Source organism: Cyprinodon tularosa, unplaced genomic scaffold, assembly GCF_016077235.1.
Source record: "Cyprinodon tularosa strain WSP-4 unplaced genomic scaffold, ASM1607723v1 ctg12, whole genome shotgun sequence".
Taxonomy (NCBI): Eukaryota; Metazoa; Chordata; class Actinopteri; order Cyprinodontiformes; family Cyprinodontidae; genus Cyprinodon; species Cyprinodon tularosa.
In genome coordinates, this window is record NW_024038003.1 from 3,087,756 (window position 1) to 3,111,680 (window position 23,925).

At 37.9% G+C, this 23,925-nt stretch overlaps 1 protein-coding gene and 1 long non-coding RNA gene across 4 annotated transcripts in view; one reads left to right on the forward strand and one right to left on the reverse strand.

The window, feature by feature from the left end:
* spsb4a (splA/ryanodine receptor domain and SOCS box containing 4a) overlaps nt 1–23,925 on the reverse strand; it is a 95,022-nt gene that overhangs the window by 39,046 nt on the left and 32,051 nt on the right. The window contains exons 1-2 of one of the 3 annotated variants that reach the window (XM_038271327.1): nt 21,525–22,052; nt 6,646–7,599 (exon numbers count right to left, since the gene is read on the reverse strand). In XM_038271327.1, the coding sequence (XP_038127255.1) occupies nt 6,646–7,378 (733 nt within the window). In that variant the 5' untranslated portion in view covers nt 7,379–7,599; nt 21,525–22,052. Of the gene's footprint in view, nt 1–6,645; nt 7,600–21,524; nt 22,053–23,925 lie in introns of those variants that run through there. The other 2 variants (XM_038271343.1, XM_038271335.1) reach the window with 2 other exon arrangements.
* On the forward strand, nt 2,456–3,407 carry LOC119774053. Its single transcript, XR_005279486.1, has 2 exons — nt 2,456–2,954; nt 3,277–3,407. It is a non-coding gene; the product is annotated as an uncharacterized LOC119774053 (long non-coding RNA).

Below are 23,925 nucleotides of genomic sequence, written 5' to 3' on the forward strand. Positions count from 1 at the left end.
GTCATGGAATCTGAACCGGGTTTAGACTGCTTTGATCCAGTTGAACTCTCTGAATTAGCAAAATTATTGTCTTCATCTAAGCCTTCAACTTGTATGTTAGATCCAGTTCCAACCAGGTTATTTAATGAGGTATTCCCTTTGATCTCCTCCTCCATTTTAGATGTGATTAATCTATCTCTGTTACAGGGATATGTACCTAAAGCTTTTAAGGTTGCTGTAATTAAACCTCTGCTTAAGAAACCGTCTCTTGACCCAGATGACTTGGTCAATTATAGACCTATATCTAATCTTCCTTTCTTATCCAAAATTCTTGAGAAAGTAGTTGCCAAACAAGTTTGCGATCACTTCCACCATAATGAACTTTTTGAAGAGTTTCAGTCTGGCTTTAGAGCTCATCATAGCACTGAAACAGCTCTGGTGAAAGTCACTAATGATATTCTCATGGCCTCAGATAATGGACTTGTATCTGTGCTCGTCCTGTTAGATCTTAGTGCTGCATTTGATACAGTTGACCATAATATTCTTTTAGAAAGACTTGAATATTTTGTTGGAATTAAAGGAACAGCACTAGACTGGTTTAAATCTTATCTATCTGATCGAATTCAGTTTGTTCATGTTAATGATAGATCTTCAACACGCTCAAAGGTTACCTGTGGAGTACCACAGGGATCAGTGCTAGGACCAATTCTCTTTACTTTATACATGCTCCCAATCGGTAGAATGATTAGACAGCATGGGATTAATTTCCACTGTTATGCTGATGATACCCAGCTATATCTGTCTATAAATCCAGATGAAGCCAACCCATTACATAGATTACAGGCATGTCTTGAAGACATAAAAACCTGGATGACTCTTAACTTTCTGCTCCTGAATGCAGACAAAACAGAAGTTATAGTCTTTGGACCAGAGTCTCTGAAAAAGAAACTGATTAGCCAGTCACTTCATTTGGATGGGATTAAACTGATTTCAGATAATAAAGTAAAAAATCTTGGTGTTATTTTTGATCAGGACCTGTCATTTAAATCCCATATCAAAGAGGTTTCTAGAATTTCCTTCTTTCATCTGAGGAACATTGCAAAAATTAGAAATCTCCTGTCCAGGGGTGATGCTGAGAAACTAGTCCATGCATTTGTTACTTCAAGGCTGGACTATTGTAATTCTTTACTATCAGGAAGTCCACAAACTGTAGTTAAAAGCCTTCAGCTGATCCAAAATGCTGCAGCCAGAGTTCTAATGAAAATTAAAAAGAGAGATCATATCTCGCCTATCCTGGCTTCTCTTCATTGGCTTCCTGTTAAATCAAGAATAGAATTTAAAATCCTCCTTCTCACATATAGAGCCTTAAATGGCCAAGCTCCATCTTATATCAGAGATCTGATTGTTCCTTATGTTCCTAACAGAGCACTTCGCTCTCAATCTGCAGGTTTACTAGTGGTTCCTAGAATTTCTAAAAGTAGAATGGGAGGCAGATCTTTTAGTTATCAGGCTCCTCTCCTGTGGAACCAACTACCAGTTTTAGTCCGTGAGGCAGACACCCTGTCTACTTTTAAGGCTAGGCTTAAAACTTTCCTTTTTGATAAAGCTTATAGTTAGGGTGGCTCAGGTTATCCTGAGCTATCTCTATAGTTATGCTGCTATAGGCTTAGACTTTTGGAGGACATAGGGACCCCCATTTCATCATTCTGCTTCATTCTCTCTCTGTTCTCCTATTCTGCAGAATCTGTTAGTTCAATCTCTAACCTTCTGCTCTCTCTGCTTTTCCTCAGAGTAGCTTTGCCTCGTCTGTTCCTGTTTGGCTGTGACGCCATCCTGGAAAGAAACATCAGCTGTGCTGCTTCTATCAACACCCTTGTTTATAGATGTTGGAGATCGGCCTGTTTTCCAGTGTGGTCCTGTTTCTCTGACCGTGACTGAGTGGATGTGCTCTCTTCGTCCTCTGACATGGGAGCTGCCTTGGAGCTTGTCTGCCTGGCTGTGTGTTTCCTGGACGGGGCCGCCTTTTACAGCTGCTTTTTGTATCTCTGCTTCTGTCTCCTTGAACCCCAGTCGGCCTCGGCAGATGGCCGCTCACACTGAGCCTGGTTCTGCTGGAGGTTTCTTCCTGTTAAAAGGGAGTTTTTCCTCTCCACTGTCGCTACAAGCATGCTTAGTGTGGGGGATTGTATTTGAGTCAATGAGTCGATGCAATCAACTGGTTTTCCTTAGATAGAAAACTTTGTATCAATTTGACTGTATGATCTGGTTGAACTGTAAAGTGCCTTGAGATGACATGTGTTGTGAATTTGGCGCTATATAAATAAACTGAATTGAATTGAATTGAATTATATATGAAATTATATCATATTATATACTATATATTATATTATGTTATATTATATTATATTATTAAATAGTATATCATAAAGGATGGGAATACATAATAACAGCTCATTTCAATATATCATTATTTTTATTGTACATTATTATTTTTTAAGTGTAGACCTATGTTATATGTATTATATAATATTATTATTACACACTTGTATTATATTATTGTACATTTTATTCAGATACGGTTACAAGCCATTTCCCCACCAGTCCTAGCAGGACTCAGTAATCTTCCACATTTATGTACTGTATGGTGGCTTATTTGAAATTTTTTATGAAAATTATTAAATTATGAATATTTAATATTGTTTTTTTTTCTTCTTTTTGTTGGATTAGCGTGTGATAAAGAATAGAATAGACATTTTGCAGCTAAGCTGCCTGACCAGTCTTTCCATAGAAACAATAATGATGACTTGGTTAAATCTTCTTGCAAAAGTGCAGTCTTTACATGTGCTATCTTGTTACAGGAAAGCATCAGGTGAAAAGAAAAGGGCTTCAGCGCAACAGAGGCTGGCAAAGCATAGGGCAACAGTTTACAGCGATCCAATCTTACATGAGGAACACAAAAGGAAAGAGAGAGAAAGGTTAGGGGAAAGAGTGATAACAGGGAAAATATACAGTATATGTAATGTATGTTAGGTGGTTTGACAGTTGCACTCATACCCATCCAAAGCCTTGCACTCACAGAGAAATGGAAACATTTCCCAAAGCACACACTCAGAGAGACACACTTGTATGATGTTACCATGCAAACATTCATCTGCTGCACACATTGCCTACACACCCGAACACACAGTTACATCCTCAGCAAATATAGGTATACACACAATTTTGTACATAGTCCATTGATTGAAAGAAATATAGCATGAGCATAAATAAAAGGTCTGTTTTTTTTTTTTCTTCAAGGTATCAAAAACGTAAGGAAGCTGGTAAACTTAAAACTACTAAAGATCTGACAAGCAAACAGCTCGAAAGAAGAAAGCAACAATGGCGGTAGAACTCACAAAATTATTACAAAAGAAAAAAGCAGCAGCAAGTACTTCTGGACTTGACACCAGAATCATTTGTCAGTCAGGAGAATATGGAGAATGGAAGTACTGAGAATGATGGAGCATAAAGAGAGGAAGCAGACCCTAATCCTGACAGAACACCACTGAGAGCCCTCCAAGAACATTTAGAAATGACAGGACCAATGGATACATCAACCCCCTGAGAGGGTGCTGCCATTAAAAAAGAGAGACAAGACAACAAATGAATGAATGAATTCACCAAAGGAAAAAAAATGTAATAAAATTAACGACGAAATGAAATAAAAGTTCTTTTGCAAATGTTATGTGTTTCTGTTGTTTGACATTATGGTATTACGTGTTCTAAATTTCAAACTGGAATAAGAACCAAATGTTGTGACAGGTCAGGGGCGGGGAACCTGTGTTTCGAGGGCCGTTTGTGGCTCTTAAAGGCCGTTTTATCCGGCCCCTGGTATAGTTTTAAGGTTATGCAGCTTCGCATGAAATATGACATATTTTGTAAAGTAAACTTAGAAAGTACATTTGCAATACAATTAAGTTATATTCAGGGGACCTAGAGAAGCTGGGTTCTGTTTTAAAGCTGGCTGCCTTCGATATAGGCCTAAAGTACAGGGGGAAATCCTGATTTTTGTTCGTAATAAGGCCCTCGGAGGACTTCTACAGCCCTCGGATGAATGTGAAGTGGCCCCTTGAATGAAAGGGGCTCACCACCCCTGTGATAGGTTAATGAATTGTTTTGAAATATTTGTGTCATTAACATGGCCCTAAATGGGATATTGTCACAGCTTTGTTATGCAATAATTAGAATCATTTTAATTCGCATTGTATATTTTTTCTTCCACAGAACATGCCATATTGTGTTGAATATGGCTGAGCCGAAAAAAAATTACAGTAATAGATATTTATATTTGTTGAATATTCACAGACTTCATACTCCATGTGCTTGTAATGCCAACATTTACCAGAGATATTAGCTGTTGAATAGGAATCCTTATGGACCTATACAATAATTCTCATCTCCGAAACATTGAAACTCATTTCCGAAACATCATTCTCATCACCGCAACACATAGTTATTTGCAAATTATTGAATTACTACAAACTGCTTTAAGTTTGTAGGGGTACTTAGATAAACTAGAGTGCTCCATACATCATCTCTATAAAATATAAATATATATAAGTATTTTTTCAGTAAGATATCCTAAAAAGACAGACTATAAATCATTAAGTGTGTTGCGGTAATGAGACAAATCATAAAATTTGAATACAATACTTTACTTCAAATATAATAATTCCTGGTTTGTAATACACCTCTTAACATAACTGTTACTAACATTTATTTAAAAAGTCATAAATGCATAATTTCTAAACATTTTTCTGATGTGATTTTATGTTGCGGTAATGAGAATTTCTTGGGCTCAGGCAGACTAAAACTGCAGTAAAAATTAAGAAAGAATGTAACAAACTGAATAAAAATTGTGTTTCTAGAAACTTAAGACTTCAATCTTGCATTCCAGAAAGAAAATTTGCTTTTAAAAGTCTTTTTAAAATTTTGAGGTGTGAACCGTTCTACATCTGATTTTCGTGAGAATCACCCATATATATGAGCATCTAAAGCTGTGAAAAACGTACATCAGTGAGATTTTTTCCACAAACAGAGACTATTATAAAATAAATCCATCTATATTTGACAGACTAAATCACCACTAAAACAGCCAGACACAGTCCCATATGAAAAATAAAGATGTTGTCAGAAATAACTGCTTCTCATGAAATAAATTTTTTTATGTTTTGTCACATAACCCCACCATCTTTTTTTGGACTTCAAGCAATATACAAACTTTTAGACACTTCTGACAGGTCTTGAGTGCATTCACATTCAGACCCATATTATGAGACCCTACAGAAAATGTGTTGCAACCATTTTTCTCAGAACACCAATAAGTCAAGAGAGTCCACCTTTGTGTAATTTATCCTAGTTGTGAAGAAGCTGTGAGGGAATTACTGGTAAGACAACAAGGTAAACATGGAGAAGATGAAGCTCTGGTTACATCTGACCAAAACAGAAATCTGACCAAAACAGAAAGTTCTAACCCCACTGCAAAGTGCATAGGGGTAAAAAAAAAACTTATACTGCAAATCAAACTGAACTCCATCCCAGCAGGAGGATGACCCTTTGCAGGCAGCCACCACCAGCACCCCAAGCACCAGATGGCATTTAGAAGTTGGCTTTTATGCTAAATCTGATCGGTTCATCATAGTCTTGATTGAGTCTATAAATATTTGTTGAAAATTGGGCTGTGGTTGTTCAGTCTGAATTTCTCCTGCTTCAGTCCAATAACAGACGTTGACGTCTTTTCAACTATCTGAAAAGTACGACTTTTCAACCAAATGTAGACATTGTTTGGACGTAAATCATGTTGTTGTTTCAATTTCCAACCAATTTTTTCTCAGTGGGTAGATGAGTGTGTCAAAATAACTGTCAAAGTCAAAAACTTGATAATATTGAGGAATCTGGGGAAAAAACAATTTTACAGAAACGCTAAGCAAAGATTATTGCCTCAGGATGTGAATGGTTGGAAGAGAAATGGCTTTAAAGACGTTAAGGAAGGCTAAAAAAAATACAGAACTTCTCAGATATTCATTTGTGATTAACTGGAGGACCATGAATAATATTGTGAAGCAGTGCATTATGGGGGTTACCTCCCCTGGCTGGTGAAACTCCAGCCAGCAGAACATTAAACGACGTAACAGACAGGAATTTGGCTTCCTGTACAGTTTGGGATTATAAAATTTCTCTTATCAAACATTGCTGGAAAATAATTCAAATAATGGGGAAAATGTGTAGAGCTGTTAATTAATGACTCCTACAGCAGAACAAGTGAGTTTTTGTGCCACTGGTGAACTCAATTTAACCTCTGGCCTGTCTGCTGCCAAATGAAGCAGGTAGAGAAATCCTAAAGTGTACAGAGTTGCACAAGTACTGTAAAAGTCTTAGCACAATCTCTGACGTGTCAGGGCATGTCACAATCACAGAGTTCCTTTATATTAAGTAGACAGACTATAGATTATATTTAATTAAAAAAGCACCAATTTACTGGTGGTGATTTCTATTAAACTGATTAAATGTAGCTTAGAATCAATTGAAGTGTATTGGCAAATTCAGTTTCATTACAATATGAGGTCAAGGGAGAAATCTCTGACAGGATTTTGTTCATGTCATCAGTAATAGAAAAATGGTACTTACGATCCAAGCCGTTGATATACTTCATGGTTATTTCACAATGTCCCCATACTGCACTGACAATGGGATACAGCTTCTTTCCTTTCAGGCCTCGAAATGCAACTCCTAGATACTGTCCGTCCACCATAAAACTTAATGTCCCTTCATCCATGTCCAGAATCACAAGCAGGGAGTCCGGGAGGGTGAATGACTCCTCTGGCTCCAGAAAACAAGGATAGGAAGGCAGCGAACTGTGGGACCGGTTTTTACTGTCATGGTAGAGTCTGTTTCGTCCCAGATCCCAGCCCCAGGACTCACAGTCTGAACCTACTAAAGCGGTGTACCCAACTGAATGTAAAGGAGCCGCCGAGGTTGCCACACCCACCACGGCATGGGTGCCTCTTTGCCGTGGAGGCCAGTAGATCTTCCACACATGAAGACCCCGCGTGTATCCAACCCGCCCTCTTATGCAGTCCGTGCTTTGAGCAACTGGGTGTCGGTGAAACGTTAACTTATCATCATCTTTGATAAAGATGTTGAGGGAGCGATCGTCTGGATTCCAAGCATGATGGAGCTGGGTCTCCAGCCCAGCGCATGGCATGTCTAACAGGAGATCCAGCCTGGGAGGCTTGGAGAAATCCGGACCTCTCAGCTCCAGGTGTTGACGACGATGAGCCGTTGGTCGGTAAGACGGGGAGCTGCCACTTTCCCCGCGACCATCAACCGATTTAATGCTGCCAGAAATCTTCTGACCCATGGCTGTGAGTAAAGGGTTGATGGGAGGAGAGGGGAGAAGGCAATGTGGTATATGTGCAGGTGGGTGCTGCGAAACGGGAGCTCGACGTTACCTCATCAATGCGTCCTTGCTGAAGGTGGAGGCAATAACCGAATGGAGATGTAAGGAAGTGAAGAAGGAGGAAATGAGTGACGGATCTGGCTTCATGCCACAGATGTCTTCATTATGATTTACGTCTGCTCCTGGCGAAAAATACAAGAGAAAAAAAACTATTATTAAGAATAATTTTAGCAAACAATATCCAATACCAAACCAGATAATACATGGATCGGTGAACAGCCTAAACATTGCTTTGCAGGTAAGATAGGCAAGATTAAAACCATTGACAATAAATACAAGCCATTGCAGGAAAGCCTTAACCTTGCGCTACGAGCTTGATTCTTGCAAGATCTCAGTGGTCAGTCTCACAATAAATCCATATTGAAAGATTCCCACTAATATGTCCGTCTCCGAACCACCAGCAAGTCAGACCAATGACATGCCAGCAGTGTTTTTTGGGGCATGACATGTAGGAATGGCAGTAGTCAGAAGGACCTTGCCAGGGCATAACAAACATGGCTACACTGGAGGACTCACCCTTTCATACAGCAATTGACTCGTTTTTAGGCAATTTGTCATTTAAAAAAAGGAATAAAGAGAAGCACTTTGTGCATTTGTAAATCGGAAAGATGTCTGTGCTTTTCCTCCGACAGGATTTGGAAATAGTTTGATTTATCAGCTTACTCCACTAGTTGTGAAAACACTAAAGAGGCTGCTGTGGAATCACGCTGCTACGATTTGCTAAAAGCGTACCACCCAATCAGCTCCAAGTATTGTCCTAAACGGACCCTCCTTTTCACAGACAGACTGAACAACAGCTATCCCAGATTGAGAACTTAGAACTAAACTTAGTTCTACACATATAGATCGGGCTACTGTCAGGTTAGGACAGCATTCTTAAAAAACAGAAAGGATAACACATTTGTTTGGTTGGGACATTTTAAAGGGATTTATTTTTACAGACAACACTGAAGGACCACAAAGAGAGCGCTGTCAGTGCAAAGATAATCTATGCAGGAACCAGACGAGATAGCTCAACCAGGTAGTTAACAACTAGCCCATTTTGCATTAGCATGGCGTGCTAATACCCTCATACGGAGATATGGGTATCAGAGTAACAATGTTGGCCAGAATCGGAGCAGCAATTGTTTCTACCTGAATGCTTATTCAGTTTTACAATTATCTATTTTTGTTACAAGCAGTAAATTGACTCAACACACACAGAAAGCTTTCCATTCCTCCCATAGGGTGCTGGTTTGATAAGTCTCCAAGCAGCTGTTCTCAGACAAAATGTATTTTTTGTCTTTGGTGGATATTGTGCTACACCTCTATGGTAACGTTTGATATTACAAATAACTGCTTCCCTCTTTATTCAGTTTTGTTTTCAATAAATTTAATAATGATGTGGTTCAGAACCCATTTAGATTTTGCCCACTACTTCCTTACTTGTATGCTTATAGTGATGGATTTGGGTTTTACTCTGTAAAAACTCTGCAGTTGTGCAATATTGGCCAAATCTACAGCTTGCAAACTTTCTCTTAGCTAATCTAATTTTAATGAGCATTGCATTTGCCAGCAGAAACATCAACAGAAGGAAAACAAAAGCACTGCGTATTAATTCATCTTTCAACTTTTGTGTCTAACACAGATTAAAAAGTCATCTGTACGGTAATCCTAATCCTTGTGTAGAAGGATACCATTATATGTTACACCCGACTGATAACATTGAAGTTTCTGAGCAAAGCAATGACAAATGTTTCTGATAAAAACCAGAGATAGTTGTTTCTATTTTAAGAATACTTTTCCCTCTTTGCGTCATTTTCAATTTGACATCTGAGTTTCATTTGTGGGTGTTAAAGTTTCAGTTTAGTTTTACGTATTTTTAGGTCAATTTACTTTCAGTTTTATTTGTTCTCTCAAAGTGTGAGTTCTGAGATGATTAAAACCATGAAATGTTAGTCTTCTTTGATCCATGTTAAATCAAAGTAAACAAAAGGCCAAGAGCTTATTTATTCAAACATTTTTTCCAAGTTACATCCTAAGGCACAGGCAATAGTATTAAGAACATTAAGTTTTTCTCAGATAGTTCTAGTTTCATTACTCAGTTCACAAATAATTGGTCTCTAACACTTAATTTTAGCATAAGAAGGCAGAACAAAGATGATCTCACACCCACCCACACGCAGCTCTGTGTGGTTAAACTGGTGCAGCGATCTCTTCCAGGAACGACAGCTGAAGCTTCCTCTTCGCAGGAAAAAACAGTCAGTCGCACTTCAGGCAGAAGTGGATGATGACTCTGTGTCTGTGTGTGATGTTGGTGTTTACCTCACATCATTAACTGCAACATACCACTGGTGTACTGTATTTATCATCTTGTTTTTTTTTATATATGCATGGCTGTAAAACTGCCACTTAAGACTAAGCCTTTCTGTCTGACACCTCGACATGAGCAGATTACTACTCGTTTATACATGAGTTTTACTTCAAGTAAATATAGAATTGAAGTGTTCCACAATACCGTACTTAAAAATACATCTTTTAGCATAAGCTCATTCTAAAATTAGAGGAGAAGGTCTCTGAAAGTGAGCTTTTAAATCTTATTTCACCACCTTAGTCATCCATCTTTCTCTTCAAGGTGGTACAGTTTCACTACTTTTAGACGTTACAATGATTAATAATGGATGTGTGCAGCAATTTGCTAACTTATCGCAATAAACATGTTCCCCTCTAGAAGGGCCTAATATCTAGTCTATTGCTTTTGTTTAAAAAAAAAATTGGCAATGGAGTTACATTTTAATAGTATATAAGCCACAAAGGCGACGATCACTCATTAAAAGTTTCTTGACACTCCAACAAATACATATTTTAATTCTTAGAGGAGTACTGCATATTTTATTTAATAAAACAGTTACAAGGGATTTTTAATCGCATTAAAAATGTAGTTGGACAGAAACCCTGTAGTCTACAATGCTCTTAGTCGGATGCCTTAAAAAGTACAAGAGTAACCTTTGTATTCTCTGTACAGAGTGTTGCCACTTTTTTCCTGTTTGCAAGAGAGATAAATTTGGCCTGTTGGAAATATTTGTAATCGATGGTAAAGCTACTGCCATGAGATTAGCTACCAAAGCAGATCGCCCAGCTAATAACTACCTAATACCAGTTTTATACTTGCTGCAATCACAATGTTTTTTCCAGTGGATAGAGAAGGAACGGTCTTAAAAGAAACCAAATCATATAAGATGGGTGGATAAACAGGAGGCGTTGCTTTTAAAAATATATGATTATTCAAAGGTTAAGGGAAAATTACTAGTTGAAAAAAATCACAAGTGAGTAAGTGTGCAAAATGTGTTTGGTTTATAAATACACATCCATACAGACGTGGGTTTGTGGTTGTCTGAGAAATTACAATAATGTGCCACAGGACTTTAACAACCTTAGAAGATCAGTTTAAACCTGAAACCAAAACCAAGTCCTGAGGCTGGAACAGTTTGAATGCACTCAGATTAAAAGGTCTAAACTAAATCTACAACCAGCCCTTAGAAAGTTAGCCAAAGTGCAAACAAAACTGTTTCATCCTTTCATTTTCGTCATTCTTTCTCCTACATTTTTTCCACCATGAATAAGGTCATTGCAGCTGGCAGCCATCATGACTAATGTCTGCCAGTACTCTGTTCACCACTGAGTGTGAGAGGACAAGCACACACCCACAGACACCCAACAGACAGCTTCCTCTGTGTGAGTGGGTCACCCTGTCTGGCAGGTGGGTTACAACTGGATACTGCATGGACAATTATGGAGTCACTGCTACCAAAGTTTGGGACCTGGCCAAACTGATTCTAACTTAGTAGAATGTTACATCATCATTAAGAAAGCACTTGACCCTTGACCACATGTTGTTATGGCCATGGTTGCATAGTAACTTCTCAGGAGGCCGGTGCTATTCACTTGCATCGTCTGCTGCAGTAGATAGCAGACACGTGCTTATGCCATCTGTTGTTTACTTTGCAGATCTCTCTCCTTTCCCCCGATTAGCTCTTTCATTTTCCCCTCTCCTAACATCCCTGTACCTGTGTCTGAGTTACAGCAGCTAAAAGAAGTACTGAACAAATCAATGTTTAGCCAAGTTAGAATTGATCAAAAGGGCCCAGTGACAAAATGTAGACAAGATATTCAAAATCAATGCATATAATATAAGCAAATTAGTGCACCAATTCATTTATGGGTAAAAAAATATTTCAGCGACAGAGAAATTGAGTATTAACAGCCAGTTAATGTGCAGAAGGGGATAGAGGACCAGTTGAATTATGCCAGTTTAAGAATGCTTTCCTGTTACTTTGTGCAATGTGGTATCATTTGTTTAATGTAAATTATGGCCTCTAAAAAAATTGAACAAAATCAATTCAATAGTAGCATAATGTGTAAAAACAATGGCACTAACTAAGTTGTCTATATAGATGTTTTATATAGATGTTTGGCCAATAACCGATACTGATATCTTTTTTTGTTTAAAAAGATACAAAACCTACTTAACGATACTGTGTAGTTTTCTCTCTCCTGTCCTGTGCTGTGATTGCAAATAGCAGTTTGGCCATCTGCCTCTGAAAATTCAAAGACCTCCACAACAGTGACATTTTTACATCAGAGTAAAAATCATTGTGGTAGACTCATGAATCAGTTGGGTGCTTGCTGATATACTTTGCATCCCTGTTCCTCAAGATAAATTAACACCATTTAACAATAAACTAGCCACATTCCCACTCACTCCAAAAAACTCCACTGCTGGAAATAAAAAAAAAAACAATGACTCTTGTTCAATGTTGATGAAAATTTGGACAATTCGGAGATTTATAGGTGATATAGTCTGGTAAAATGAGGCCAAATTGAACCTCTTTAGGTGTCACTGCAGATGCTGTGCTTGTGGGAAGAAATGTTCTGTGCAGCACCCCAAAATCAAAGCCTTTGTCACCTCAGTATTAACTTTACCTTCAAACATTTTACAGAACTGAGAAGCACAGAAGCAAAGGGATTAGAGACAGGGAGAATGTAATAAGATGTTGGCAAGTTTTTAAAAGAAATCATCAAAAAGTTGCAAAGTCTGATATGAGGAGGCAAATAGAGGGCAGATAGGCTGTAATGTGCACCTGGTGTGTGGGCTGGCTTCATCTGGCCTCTCCTGCTGTACCTAAACTAACAAGCTTCAGCAGACGGAGAGATTGTGAGAAGACTGTGTGTGCACCACTGTAAGATCAGAAGAGAGGACATTCTAAGTGGCTGTCTAACTCGTGCAGTGCTTTACTGAAACTGTTCCATCAAGCTCCTGATGGTACATAAAGGACTTTAACACACTAACATACACAAATGAGGCAGCACAATAAGCAGAAAAGAAAACTGCTCGTTTTCCTCTCACTTACTCAGCATCAGTTTAAAATACTGAGGTAACAGATAAACTTAAATTAAGCTTTCCTTAATGCAGAGGGTATAAAATAGTATTTACAGTGTGACTAAAAGCTCATGTTTGGGTTTCAGTTGGTCAATTAAAGCTAAGGACTCCAAAGAACAAAGAATGAGCCATTGGAGCGAGTCAGTGATTCAGTTTTCCTGTTTCTTGTCTCGGTCATAAGCTGTGGATGTACATTAGTACTTGAGTCAGCTTATCTAAAGCCATATCCCTCCCACCTGCAGATATTAACAACAGGATACAGCTATTGTATTTGGAGTACAATAATGATTTGGACTTCTTTAGAAATCTGTATTTTATCCCTCTTCCTATAAACAGTAAGTCAGTCAACAACACTTGTATCAGTCTTTATGGTTTATGTTTTCAACAAGCATCTGATTGTTACCCCAGACTAAATGCCGATTAGTCATCTTAAGCAGAAAATATGGCTTTACTTCTTCTTTCAGCTTCCAGAAGTAAATCAAGAAAATCAATACAAAGGAAACAATTTCATATCTACATATCTATTTTTTTCTCTTCCATTCATATCTGTTATTTTTTTCCATAAACCATTCCATAAATCATAAAAAAATGATTATGAACGCTTTATGCAGCATAACCAAACCTGCTCAGCTAAATATTGAGTCTTAAAATAAATTAAGAGAGCAGACAAAGGGCAAACTAAATTTGTGAGTGGCTTCTAAAAAACAATAATCTGTCAAAAATGCTAATTATACAGTGAGCTATGGAGACCTGACTCACTTCAGGCAAGTTAAAAGCCACCTAACCCAGAAATATAGTATGAATAACAGAAGGATGTAGGACTAATACATTAAAAAATGGTCCATTCTTCCATCTTCCACTCCTGGGACGACATCTGGGCATTAGCGTCCAAACAGAGCTCAAACGCTACCCCACGCACACTGTGTGATTCAAACACGCATTTATATTTATGTTATACAGTGTGTCCTCATAGCAACAGATGTACCATTACATTAAACAAACTGCCATCCTTGTAACATTGCTGACATTCATTCCAGCTAAAGGAATCCCTGAGCGGCTAAAGAGGAGACAAATACCATCTGGCTCTGAAAATTATCTTCAACCACACAGAGAAATAAAAGTCTGAAGCTTTAAAACAGAGCAGTGAAAAAAAAGCATTTACCCCCCTTACAGGTTTATTTTGTTTCATTTTTTCATATCCAGAGAAATCTTAACATCAGAACAAATTATCTTAACAAATACAGAATCTAGAGATTAAGTTAGTGCTGCATCTATTAGAAGAAAAAAAAATCCAAACTCATCTGTATAAAAGGTTTAAAAGAGATATTTTTAAGGCCACGTCCACATGGAGATGAAGACGGTGCCCCAAAGAAAGATTTGGCTGGAAAAATGAAATCGCACAAAGCCAGAGGACCCGCAAAAGGTATTGCAATACCCAAACCATGGCTGCTATTGGCGCAATAAAGAGAGTCGCGAAAGAGTTCTGGGCATGTGTGTAAGAGTGTTGCAAAAAGAAAAGTGACAGCAATGAATGCATGAGTGAAATTTTCTGGTTTGAACTAACACTGCACAAGAGTAAAAGTTATAGGTTTAAAATGTACAATTAACTGCAACTCTGAAGTCAGTCACTGAAAAGTTGGTGCATGAATGTTCTACTGCATGCACATTAAGTTTAAAAGAAAAGGTTTTAGGATTAGCATTGTCTAAATATTTCATTTGTGTGTGATTTCTGTGCCTTGACCTTAGCTGTCATGGTTTTGGTTCTGTTTAAGATTTCTATTTGAGTTTTCATCAATTTTATTTCTAATTTGTGTCTTACTGGTTGTTTTTTAGTTCCTATGTATTTCTTGTTTACCCTCTGTTGCCCTCTTGTGTCAGTCTCCTTCTCCTAGCTCCCTTCTAGGTTCTCCTGTCCACACCTGCTCCCAATCTGGTGATTAGCCTAGTCTTTGTTTAGTCTCCCATTTATACTCCTCCTATTCAGTTATTGTTTGCTGGTTCCTCGTCGTTTCTGTGCTGAGTTTTCCCTGAGGTCTCCTGGATTTTGGGTTTTCTGTACTTTTTTTGTGGACACTGCATTTGGGTCCTCTAAAAACCTCTACACAACCTGACATTAGCAGGCTGTTCAGGTTTAAAACCCTTCAAAAGTTAGACAAAAACTATTTTTTGCCTAGTAAAATATAATATTGTGACCTGCTTTTGGTATTCTAATGATGGTGAGATGAAGCCTCATGAGGCATTGAACCGTTTAGGCAAATTGCTTCAACTATCCCCACAGTTAATGAAGCTTCATGTGAACATGTCACCACCTACTGGTAGAGTGCATAACTACAGTTAGCAATATAATCTGATGTTTGCAGTGGATTTTCTTCTTGTTGTTTTTTTATATAAATCCCTTTGAAATTGTTGAAGATTGTTGTGTATAATAACAGTTTTTTAAGGTTTTTTGGTGCGTAAAAGCTCTTAGAAGAGAACAATATTTTAAGGTACACTGTTTTTCTGTCAGTTTAGTGACATAAGCTCAAGCAGACAGTGATGGTGCTTGTCCAAATCAGGCAATGATGAGCAAAATGAAAGGTGTTACCAATTTTTATTCAAAAATAATAATTTTCAACAGTTTTTGGCTTTAATGTGGTTGTAAGTTATATTTTCAACCAATCTTTTGGTTAAACAAACCAATCTAATTTTGCAGTGTTTTACCCAATCTAAATTGGTAAAAGGGCAAACCAACAAAAATTAGTCACTTTGGCCAAAATACTGGTTAAGAGGTATAGCAACATTCAAAACCTTATACCAAGTCTCGAACCCTCAACCTTTGGAATGTAAGGCAATATATGACGTCACTTACAATACCATCTCAGCCTCAGAAAGCAACACTACAAAATACTAAAAATACAACTGAAACCAGTGGCTTGTTCAGATTCTGGTTATTATATTGTTTGATATAACCAATTTTTTTTTTAACCAACTAGATTGGTTGTTTTTACAGCAAATCTATTCTTAGAATCTATCCAAACTCTATCCAACTGATCGCAGCTCTCCTACAAACTCTGACTTCTTGACTGAATACTCAGACTGTCTAAATCCCTGACGTAGTTCCGGGCGAGCTGAAACACTTAACAAAGCGGTCACGTGGTATGGCAGGGTACAAAGGATCATCGATTTTTGGCCCCTACCCTAGCTGAAGCAAGCCTCGATATTCGCTTCATGGAAAAGCCCCCTCCGCTACTCGACACACATCTTGAAGCCTTGGATCATCTCATAACATCACTAGTATTTATTCAAGTTATCTTTGTCTGATTTCATTTCTTGTATGAACTGAAATATTTAAGCTCAAGAAACATGCAAAACCAGAAAAGAATCTGTAATGAGTTGCATTGTTTTCCACAGTACTGTAAACCTCATGGGCTGATGGAAACATCTACTCTTTAATCTTTGGAATGAGCACACAGATTTTTTCCAAACTTTTCTCCTTTGTACATTTTTAAACTTTCAAAACTTTCCTCTCTTGTTCCCTTGTCCATTTTCTCCTGTAACCAGGTCTATGTGTCAATAAATCCATGTGGACTTCTGCAGAGCTACCTCCCTATCAATTGGTTTAAGTTATCTCAAGCCTGTCACTAAATGCCAAAGCAGCCAGCAGGAGGAAATCAATGCAAGCTCAGCGTTCAGCAAAAACACCATCTGCAAAACATAGGACACGAGCGAATTCACACACGGCTGCAAATCAGAGCTTACACTGGCTCACAGTGACAGAGCCATCCTGACAGAAACCAAATCATGCAGTTTCTGTCTGCCTTTGGTAAATTTACCAAATATTTTATTTTTCTCCCAATGAGTTCCTAAGATATACTTCCATCCTTTTTCAGTTTCGTGATAGTTGGAACTTTTCCAAGTAATTCCAGTCACAGACGTCTCCTGTATGAGTCATTTTCCAGTCATATATTGTCTTTATTTGTCTTTTCTCTTGAAATCTAAAAAAGAAAATCCTTTGTAAAATTCCCAGTCTCTTTCCCTTAAATAGTGAACTGAATCCTAGCTAATTAAGGAAGTGAAAAATATATTTTACCACAGATCTTAAATCTTAGGAATAGTAAAAGGAAATAATAGATTTATGAACACACGCACACATAATGACACCTTTGTGCCCAGACACTTTAAAATCCATGGTGCCCTGAAGGAGGACTGTTAGTGCTGCTATGATCGAGCACCCATCTAAAGAGAACTGGGCTAAACCTGTTCATGCCTCCTAAACATATGCGGACGGACCCAAACACACATTTAGAAAGAGCCTTGGAGATCCCATCCATAAAGCTCTCAGGGGTAACGATGGCAGATTCACAACTCCTGAAGCAATGAAAGTGAATCAAAGTCAGCCTGGATGTGAGGCACTCGTCCTGTTTCACTTTTTTCTTGTTCCGCACTGAATAACTTGCACCAGTGTGATGAAAGATGTCACGCCCACACAAGTCAAATGCAACTGAGGAAATGTTTTTAAGTCTTATATGATAAATACTTCTAAAGCCATATTTGGGTCACAGAATGTCTCACTGGATATTTCTTTCTGAGTAGAACAGGTATCAATAGATATATGGGTAAAAAGATTGAATAGTGAAGAGATAAGATGGCCTATGTCAACATCTGGAGTTTTGTGAAAAGGTACTTGCCCAGTGTCAAATTTCATTTAACTTAGTTTTTTTGCTACATTTAGGAGTTTCAGAACAGAATTTTAACGTGAGATAAAGAGGACAACAGTTAACACAAAAAAAACAGTTTCACAGGATGTTTCCTTTATCATCCAAACCAACATTCACCAATGTTAAAAAACAAAACACCACCTCCCACCGCTTATGTAACCAAATGTATTTTTTCAAGGACTGACAGTAGCTGTGTTTTCATTAAAAATGTGTGTAAAATCTAGGGCTGAAACAATTAATCGTATTAATCCAGATTAATCGATTATTGAAATAATCATCAACTACTTTAGTAATCGATTCATCGTTAACTGGAGTCTGTAAAATAAGCCTTTGGCTGACAGAGCAGCCCAATTAGAGCAGCAATTATATAAAAAAATGTAAATAAAAATATGTAAACATTTTGCATTTAAGATAAAAATAAAACAAAAACATTTACGTCTGTCAATATGCTGTATCCAGAACTCCTCAACTGGAAAAGTTTTAGTTTCACCTGGTTTAATTTATAAAAAAAAAAAAAAATCTTCTTTAAGAATTCTTTGGCTATTGGTTTATTTATTGATTAATCAAAGAAATAATTGAAAGATTAATCTACTTGCAAAAAATTAGTTAGTTGCAGCCCTAATAAAATATTAACGATCTTCTGCTAATGCCGAACAAACTCACTTACGCCATAATAGTGCTTACATTAAACAATAAATTACATTAAAATCATACGTGGATAAGTTTGTTCACATGATAACTAATTAAAATCATCAGCAACATCATCCTCCTACCAGTTCCTGTCATCTTCTTTGACTTTCTTGCCAGTAGTAACACCCAGTTGTTTTGCCATGTGAGAAAAAGTCTTTCCATTGCAGTTTTGTGACATACACCAATGGCGATACAGTTTGTAAAACCACCTCAACCTAGTGCATAACTTTTTAATGAAAATTATTTTTTTCCAAAATTTTTGTTTCCATTAAGTAAACTTATTTTCATAAATATATAGTTTGTGCATTTTGATGTGTAAAGTAATACGAAGCTAGAGAAAGAAATTATATACATAAGGAGAAAAAGAAACATCTGAAAGAGATTAAATACAAACATCAGCAAAAAAAAAGTTAAAAACAAATAAAGGGTCTAAGAGTTGCCTATTTCAAGTAGATATTATGCTTAAAAACCTTTCAAAGTAAAAGCATTCTGCAAATAGCAGGTTCACATATCTGTACAACAACGCAAAATATTTCATTCCGGCAACAGCAAAGTTTGAATACAGTAATTTAGGGAGATAAAGGTCAGGTAGATTTGTTCTATTATTTAAAGAAACATTGTGTAACATTTTGGCACTAGGGGAGCTGATGTAGGATTAAATCCTACACTGATCTGTTAGGCGTTATATCCGAAACTTTTTAGGGTTAGCTCTTGTGTTTAAGGCACAGTTCAGTGCAAAGACAATGCAAAGTGCTTTACATGATTAAAATAGAGGAAAATAAAACAGAATCAACGCGAGTATGAAAAAAAGGGGAGCTCAGACTGCCATAATTTGGCATAATCTGGGTTACAGGACTAGCCCAGCAGCATATCGGACCATCCCAAAATACATTTGTAAGTTTTTGAAATAAATGTTGATTAGATTAAATGTTGAATTAGAAATGTCTTAAAAACTCAACCCCCTAACCACTTCTTTACAATCTGAAATATTCTTATGTCCCATTAGATTAGATTATGACTAAAATGAGTGTCAGTGCATGGGACATACATTATTGAGTATTTATTCCAGTTTAAGCATTAACTTGTGAAATTCACATTGTCTACATTTACATTTACTTTAGTACAGCCATAGAGCTGATAGTTGAACCTTTATCTTAAACTGCTTCCATATTTAAATGTATATATGGGGATTGGATCAGAACTCCGATATCTTGAAAAAAATGAAAGTAACAACTTGTCCTGCAATGGTGTACATGTCTTTTATGATAGACCTCCATTTTCGTATTCAAATTTACAACGTTCTACCACTTAGAGATAGGATGACGTCCCAGTTCACTTTACCTCATTTTTCCTTCCTTAATGATTGCTGAACCATCTGTGATTTAGTCAAATTTATTTCATCTTAAAAGCTCCCCAGTGTCTAGATAATTACTAGGGGTGTAAATCACTAGCTTTATTGTGATATGATATCAGATCCATTTGTTTGGACGACTGTGCTCTTTTTTTGACGATATCAAATCTGTCCGTAAGGATATTGATGTTCTATAAGAAAGTCAGTGAGCTAAAAGATGCAATAATATATACCAATCTAACATAGTAATTCACATCTATATCAACTAACAGGATATTCATAAATGAAGAAAATTAAAAAGTCACCTGTTCAGCTTCTGACACAGTACTGCTAAAGCTACAGTTTCCTAAAGATGATTATGTGGATCATTAGTTCAATATTGAGTTTTTTTTTATTGTTACACCCCTAGTAATTAGCATTTGAATTTATCAGTAAGAATGCCAGACTTTCATTTGAATCACTCATAAGACCTAGCATGGTGAGGTTTGTACATTTTCCTCAGGCTAGACAGAGCATCTGAATGGTATATGTTGACATATGATGTTGCTTTTATTAGATCAGGGCTGTAAAATCTGACTATTCCTTGTTCATATTTTGAACCAGTGATGCATATGTCCAACACAGATAGCCTCCCTGAGATACAATGAGTTTTGGAAAGGGAAATGTGCCCAAAAAGATTGAAGCAACTTGCCTTAACTGTGTTTAAGTTTGGTATAGATATAGAAAATATAGAAATGTTCAAGTGTTATTTAACAAAAAGGTGTTTCTTTGTTAGTATTGAATACATTTTCCTTGCCCAGCAGACAAAAATACATAGTATCCTAATCTAATGCTAGTTTCTTTTATAATTATATATTACTTGAGTTATATTTATTTATTACTTAGATTTTCCTGCCATAATTTGTTAACCAGAAGTTTTCTTGAAAAAGTAGCGGAGTGTAAAATTTCCGAAACCTTTCTATATTAAAGCACAGACCAACATATGAACAAATAGCATTCACCTAAGCTAAATATTCACTGCTTTGAAAGTGCAACCAGCTTAAAGAATGTAACATTAAACGTTTAAAAGAAGGGCCTAAACAGAGAAAAATTGCTCTAAGAGTAAAGAAAAGGGGCTGTGGGTGGTTAGAGGTTGCACATGGATCCACATGAATAAAGAGAGTGAATGAAAACAAACAATGGAGGATATGGAAAGAGAGAATAACAGAGTGAAAGAAACAGAGGTCAGCAGCTGACAAAACAAAAGGACGAAGTCAAAAAAAGAGAGCTGATATATCTTTATCCTGAGGCGAACCAAACAAACACACGTTCCCAGCGCTGTCCATAGACTAAACACAATCCTGGGAGAAAAGCTGCAGCAGACGGTGCGCAGCGCGCTCTCAGATTAGAGGTGTCTCTTACAAATAGGAAAACAAGGCGTTTAAAAATAGACGCTAGGATCCATCCTATTATTGTATGAGAGTGGAGGAAATCCAGGGGTAGCTTATAGGAGAGCACTCAACATGAGTCTGCTCCAAACAAAAGCATAAGCACACACACATATAGCAGGGGTGTCCTACCCAGCCAGCTGAGACCTTTGGACCATTAGGGGAATTAAAGCCAGCAGAACATAAGTAATGTGAGGTGAAATGAAGTGAGGAGAAGCTCATAGGAAGGATGAATGTCTTGGTAGAAAGCTGACAGAAGCAACAGAGTAGAGGATCTGTTCTCATCTAAACATCATGAAAATAAGCTTTAAAAGTTCCGCTTTGAAGTTTAAGGCACTGCTTGTAATAGAGGAAACTGTCAAAACCCGCTTAAACAGTGGCAGTCTTATTCAACATAGATTTCTCTCACCTTTCCTGACAGTAAAATAGATCAAACCTCTATCAGTGACATTTCATATCTTACCTCAGCTCAGCCTGATCCATGAATGTCTCACCAATAATTGAGAAAATGAAAAAAGAGAACTCCTTTATCCAAAAAGCAGCATATGTCCTTCATGTAGGCGTGAAGAGAAGACAGTGAGGAAGAGATGAGTAGCTCGCAACTCTGACCACAACTGAAGAGAGAGAGTCTTTGCTCAGAGAGCTGCCCACCTCCTCCCTCTCTCTCTGCTCCCTCCCTGGAGCTTATCTGTCCTAAGGCTATCACTTCTCCCTCACCTCCCCCCAGGCTCACTTCTGCTCCAACTTCATTCAGGGTTTCCAAGGCAGCGCAGTCATGACGCTTACAGCGGACAGCCAGCCGCTCTGAACACACTTTCAGCCCAACTCCAGTTTCAGTTCCACTTCAGTCTTTCCGAGAAAGAGCCACCGAGCAGAGAGAGAGAGAGAGAGAGAGAGAATGAGACATGGAAGCCTGAAAGCTGATCCCCTCTGATCTCATCAAGCAAAGTTACCAACAGCAACCAGACCAGCCGGCAGCTGAGAGAAACACCCGGTTCACCTCCCTCCCCTCTCTGACTCCCCCTCCAGTTTCACAAAGAGCTCACACAGAGAAGACCAACCACACCAACCTGACCCTCCCCCGTCTGCAACCCCATCACACACATGTGCACATACGCTTAAACCCTTGCACGTGCCACATGCCTCACACGTGCACAGCATGTGCACATTATTGGCATCAAGGTGCAGACGGCCAGTCACGTCTAGGATGTCAAAATTAAATCTGCCAATATCAGTTCACTTCCAACCTGAAGGGTCACATGTATCTAGTGCCACTGCATGCTAATAGACAACATGAGCTCTCAGATACTTCAGCAGCATAAATCTAGGCGATTTGGTCTGTTGGTGCATGCAAAATTGATGTAAACCAGTAAACATTAAATGCCACGCAGTGGTAATCCCTAGATCAAACAACCAAGCAGGAGAATGTTAAAAAGTGTTTCCAACATGTCTTCTGTCGCTGTTTTATGTTTGCAATTAACACATAACTTTCAGCGCCGCCTGGGTGATGACCCACTCCCTTTAGTCCCCCTCCAATGCTCTCACAGCTGTCTGCCCTTTTACTGTTGTCATGTTGTAAATTCAACTAAATCAGAGTATTAAGCTCTTGTTTTCCTCCTTTTCTCTTTATGGGTTATACTTCTCTTCATTTAGAGATGCATTAACACAGATACATGCAGAGGAAGTGGTAATAAAGACTAAAGCAAGTCATAAAAAGCTCAGACCCGACCACTTCACTTCCTGTCCGGCTCTCCTTCACGACTGCTGTCGCCGCTGGAGAACCAAGCTGCCCACAAAACCTCAAGTCCAAGAATACAATTGTCTTATCATTACATCATGTCAGCTCAGGCGTCCAAACATGACACGCAGCAAGACAGCTTTGAGACGGTAATTCAGGGTCTGTCTGTCTTCTGTTCTCACACATCTACAATTAACGGGGAGGACACGTTTAGTAGCTGGATGACGTCAAATAAAACACTGTGGCTGAACTACCACATTCTCTCAAACGCTGAAGAAAAAAGAGGTCAGCACTTAGTAGAACACAGCATTTTCATTGTCCTCTTAGACTAAATTCATAGTCATAGAAAGGGCATCCTAAAAAGCCTTTGACTGTTCTCCTGTATCAATGTGAAAAGAAGAAAAGCAAAATGGTGGTAATGCCTGGGACAATTTCTTCTACTGACCCGACTAGTCTTGAAAAAAAGGAACAGCTAACAAGCAAAGAAGTAAAAAATGTAAAATAAAAGAATAATGGTAATGATGATCTAATTTAGAAGTAATTGTCATTGCAAAAAAAAAAAAAAAAACATAAACCTATATCTACCTGGATCTGTTGGATTGAAGACTCGGTTTTATTTCTGCTATAAAGTAATCTTACCAGTTTTAATTAATGCTCTATGTAATGTGGTTAAATGGTTGCTCTATTTAAGTTTTAAGTAATACGTTTTTTCTACAACACCCTAACCTCAGAGTTTATTTTCATTTCACGTCACTATTTACATTCCTTTTTCACTTCCCGGAGGCTTTTCATTAAAGTAGAGAAGAATAAAAGCCTTAATACTAACTTCTGTCATTCCAAATAACAGACAAAAGATCGTACAATGCATGAAGCTTCCAACCCAGGAGTCAGCAGCAACCCCCGATGTCCTCGGCTGGACCCTGCTGGAAATTGCCCCATGATTTTCTGCCTGAAGGCACATCCACATTTAAGAGACCCCAAGGGGGTCTGGGGAAGCATGTGGGTGTGTATTTGAGGGAGGGGTGGTTAATCTTTGGGACAATGAGGGTTCCTGTCCTCCTCACCCCACACACAGGGCATTAGGGCCAGGGGCCTCACAGCTGAGGTTCGTACAGATAATAGAAAC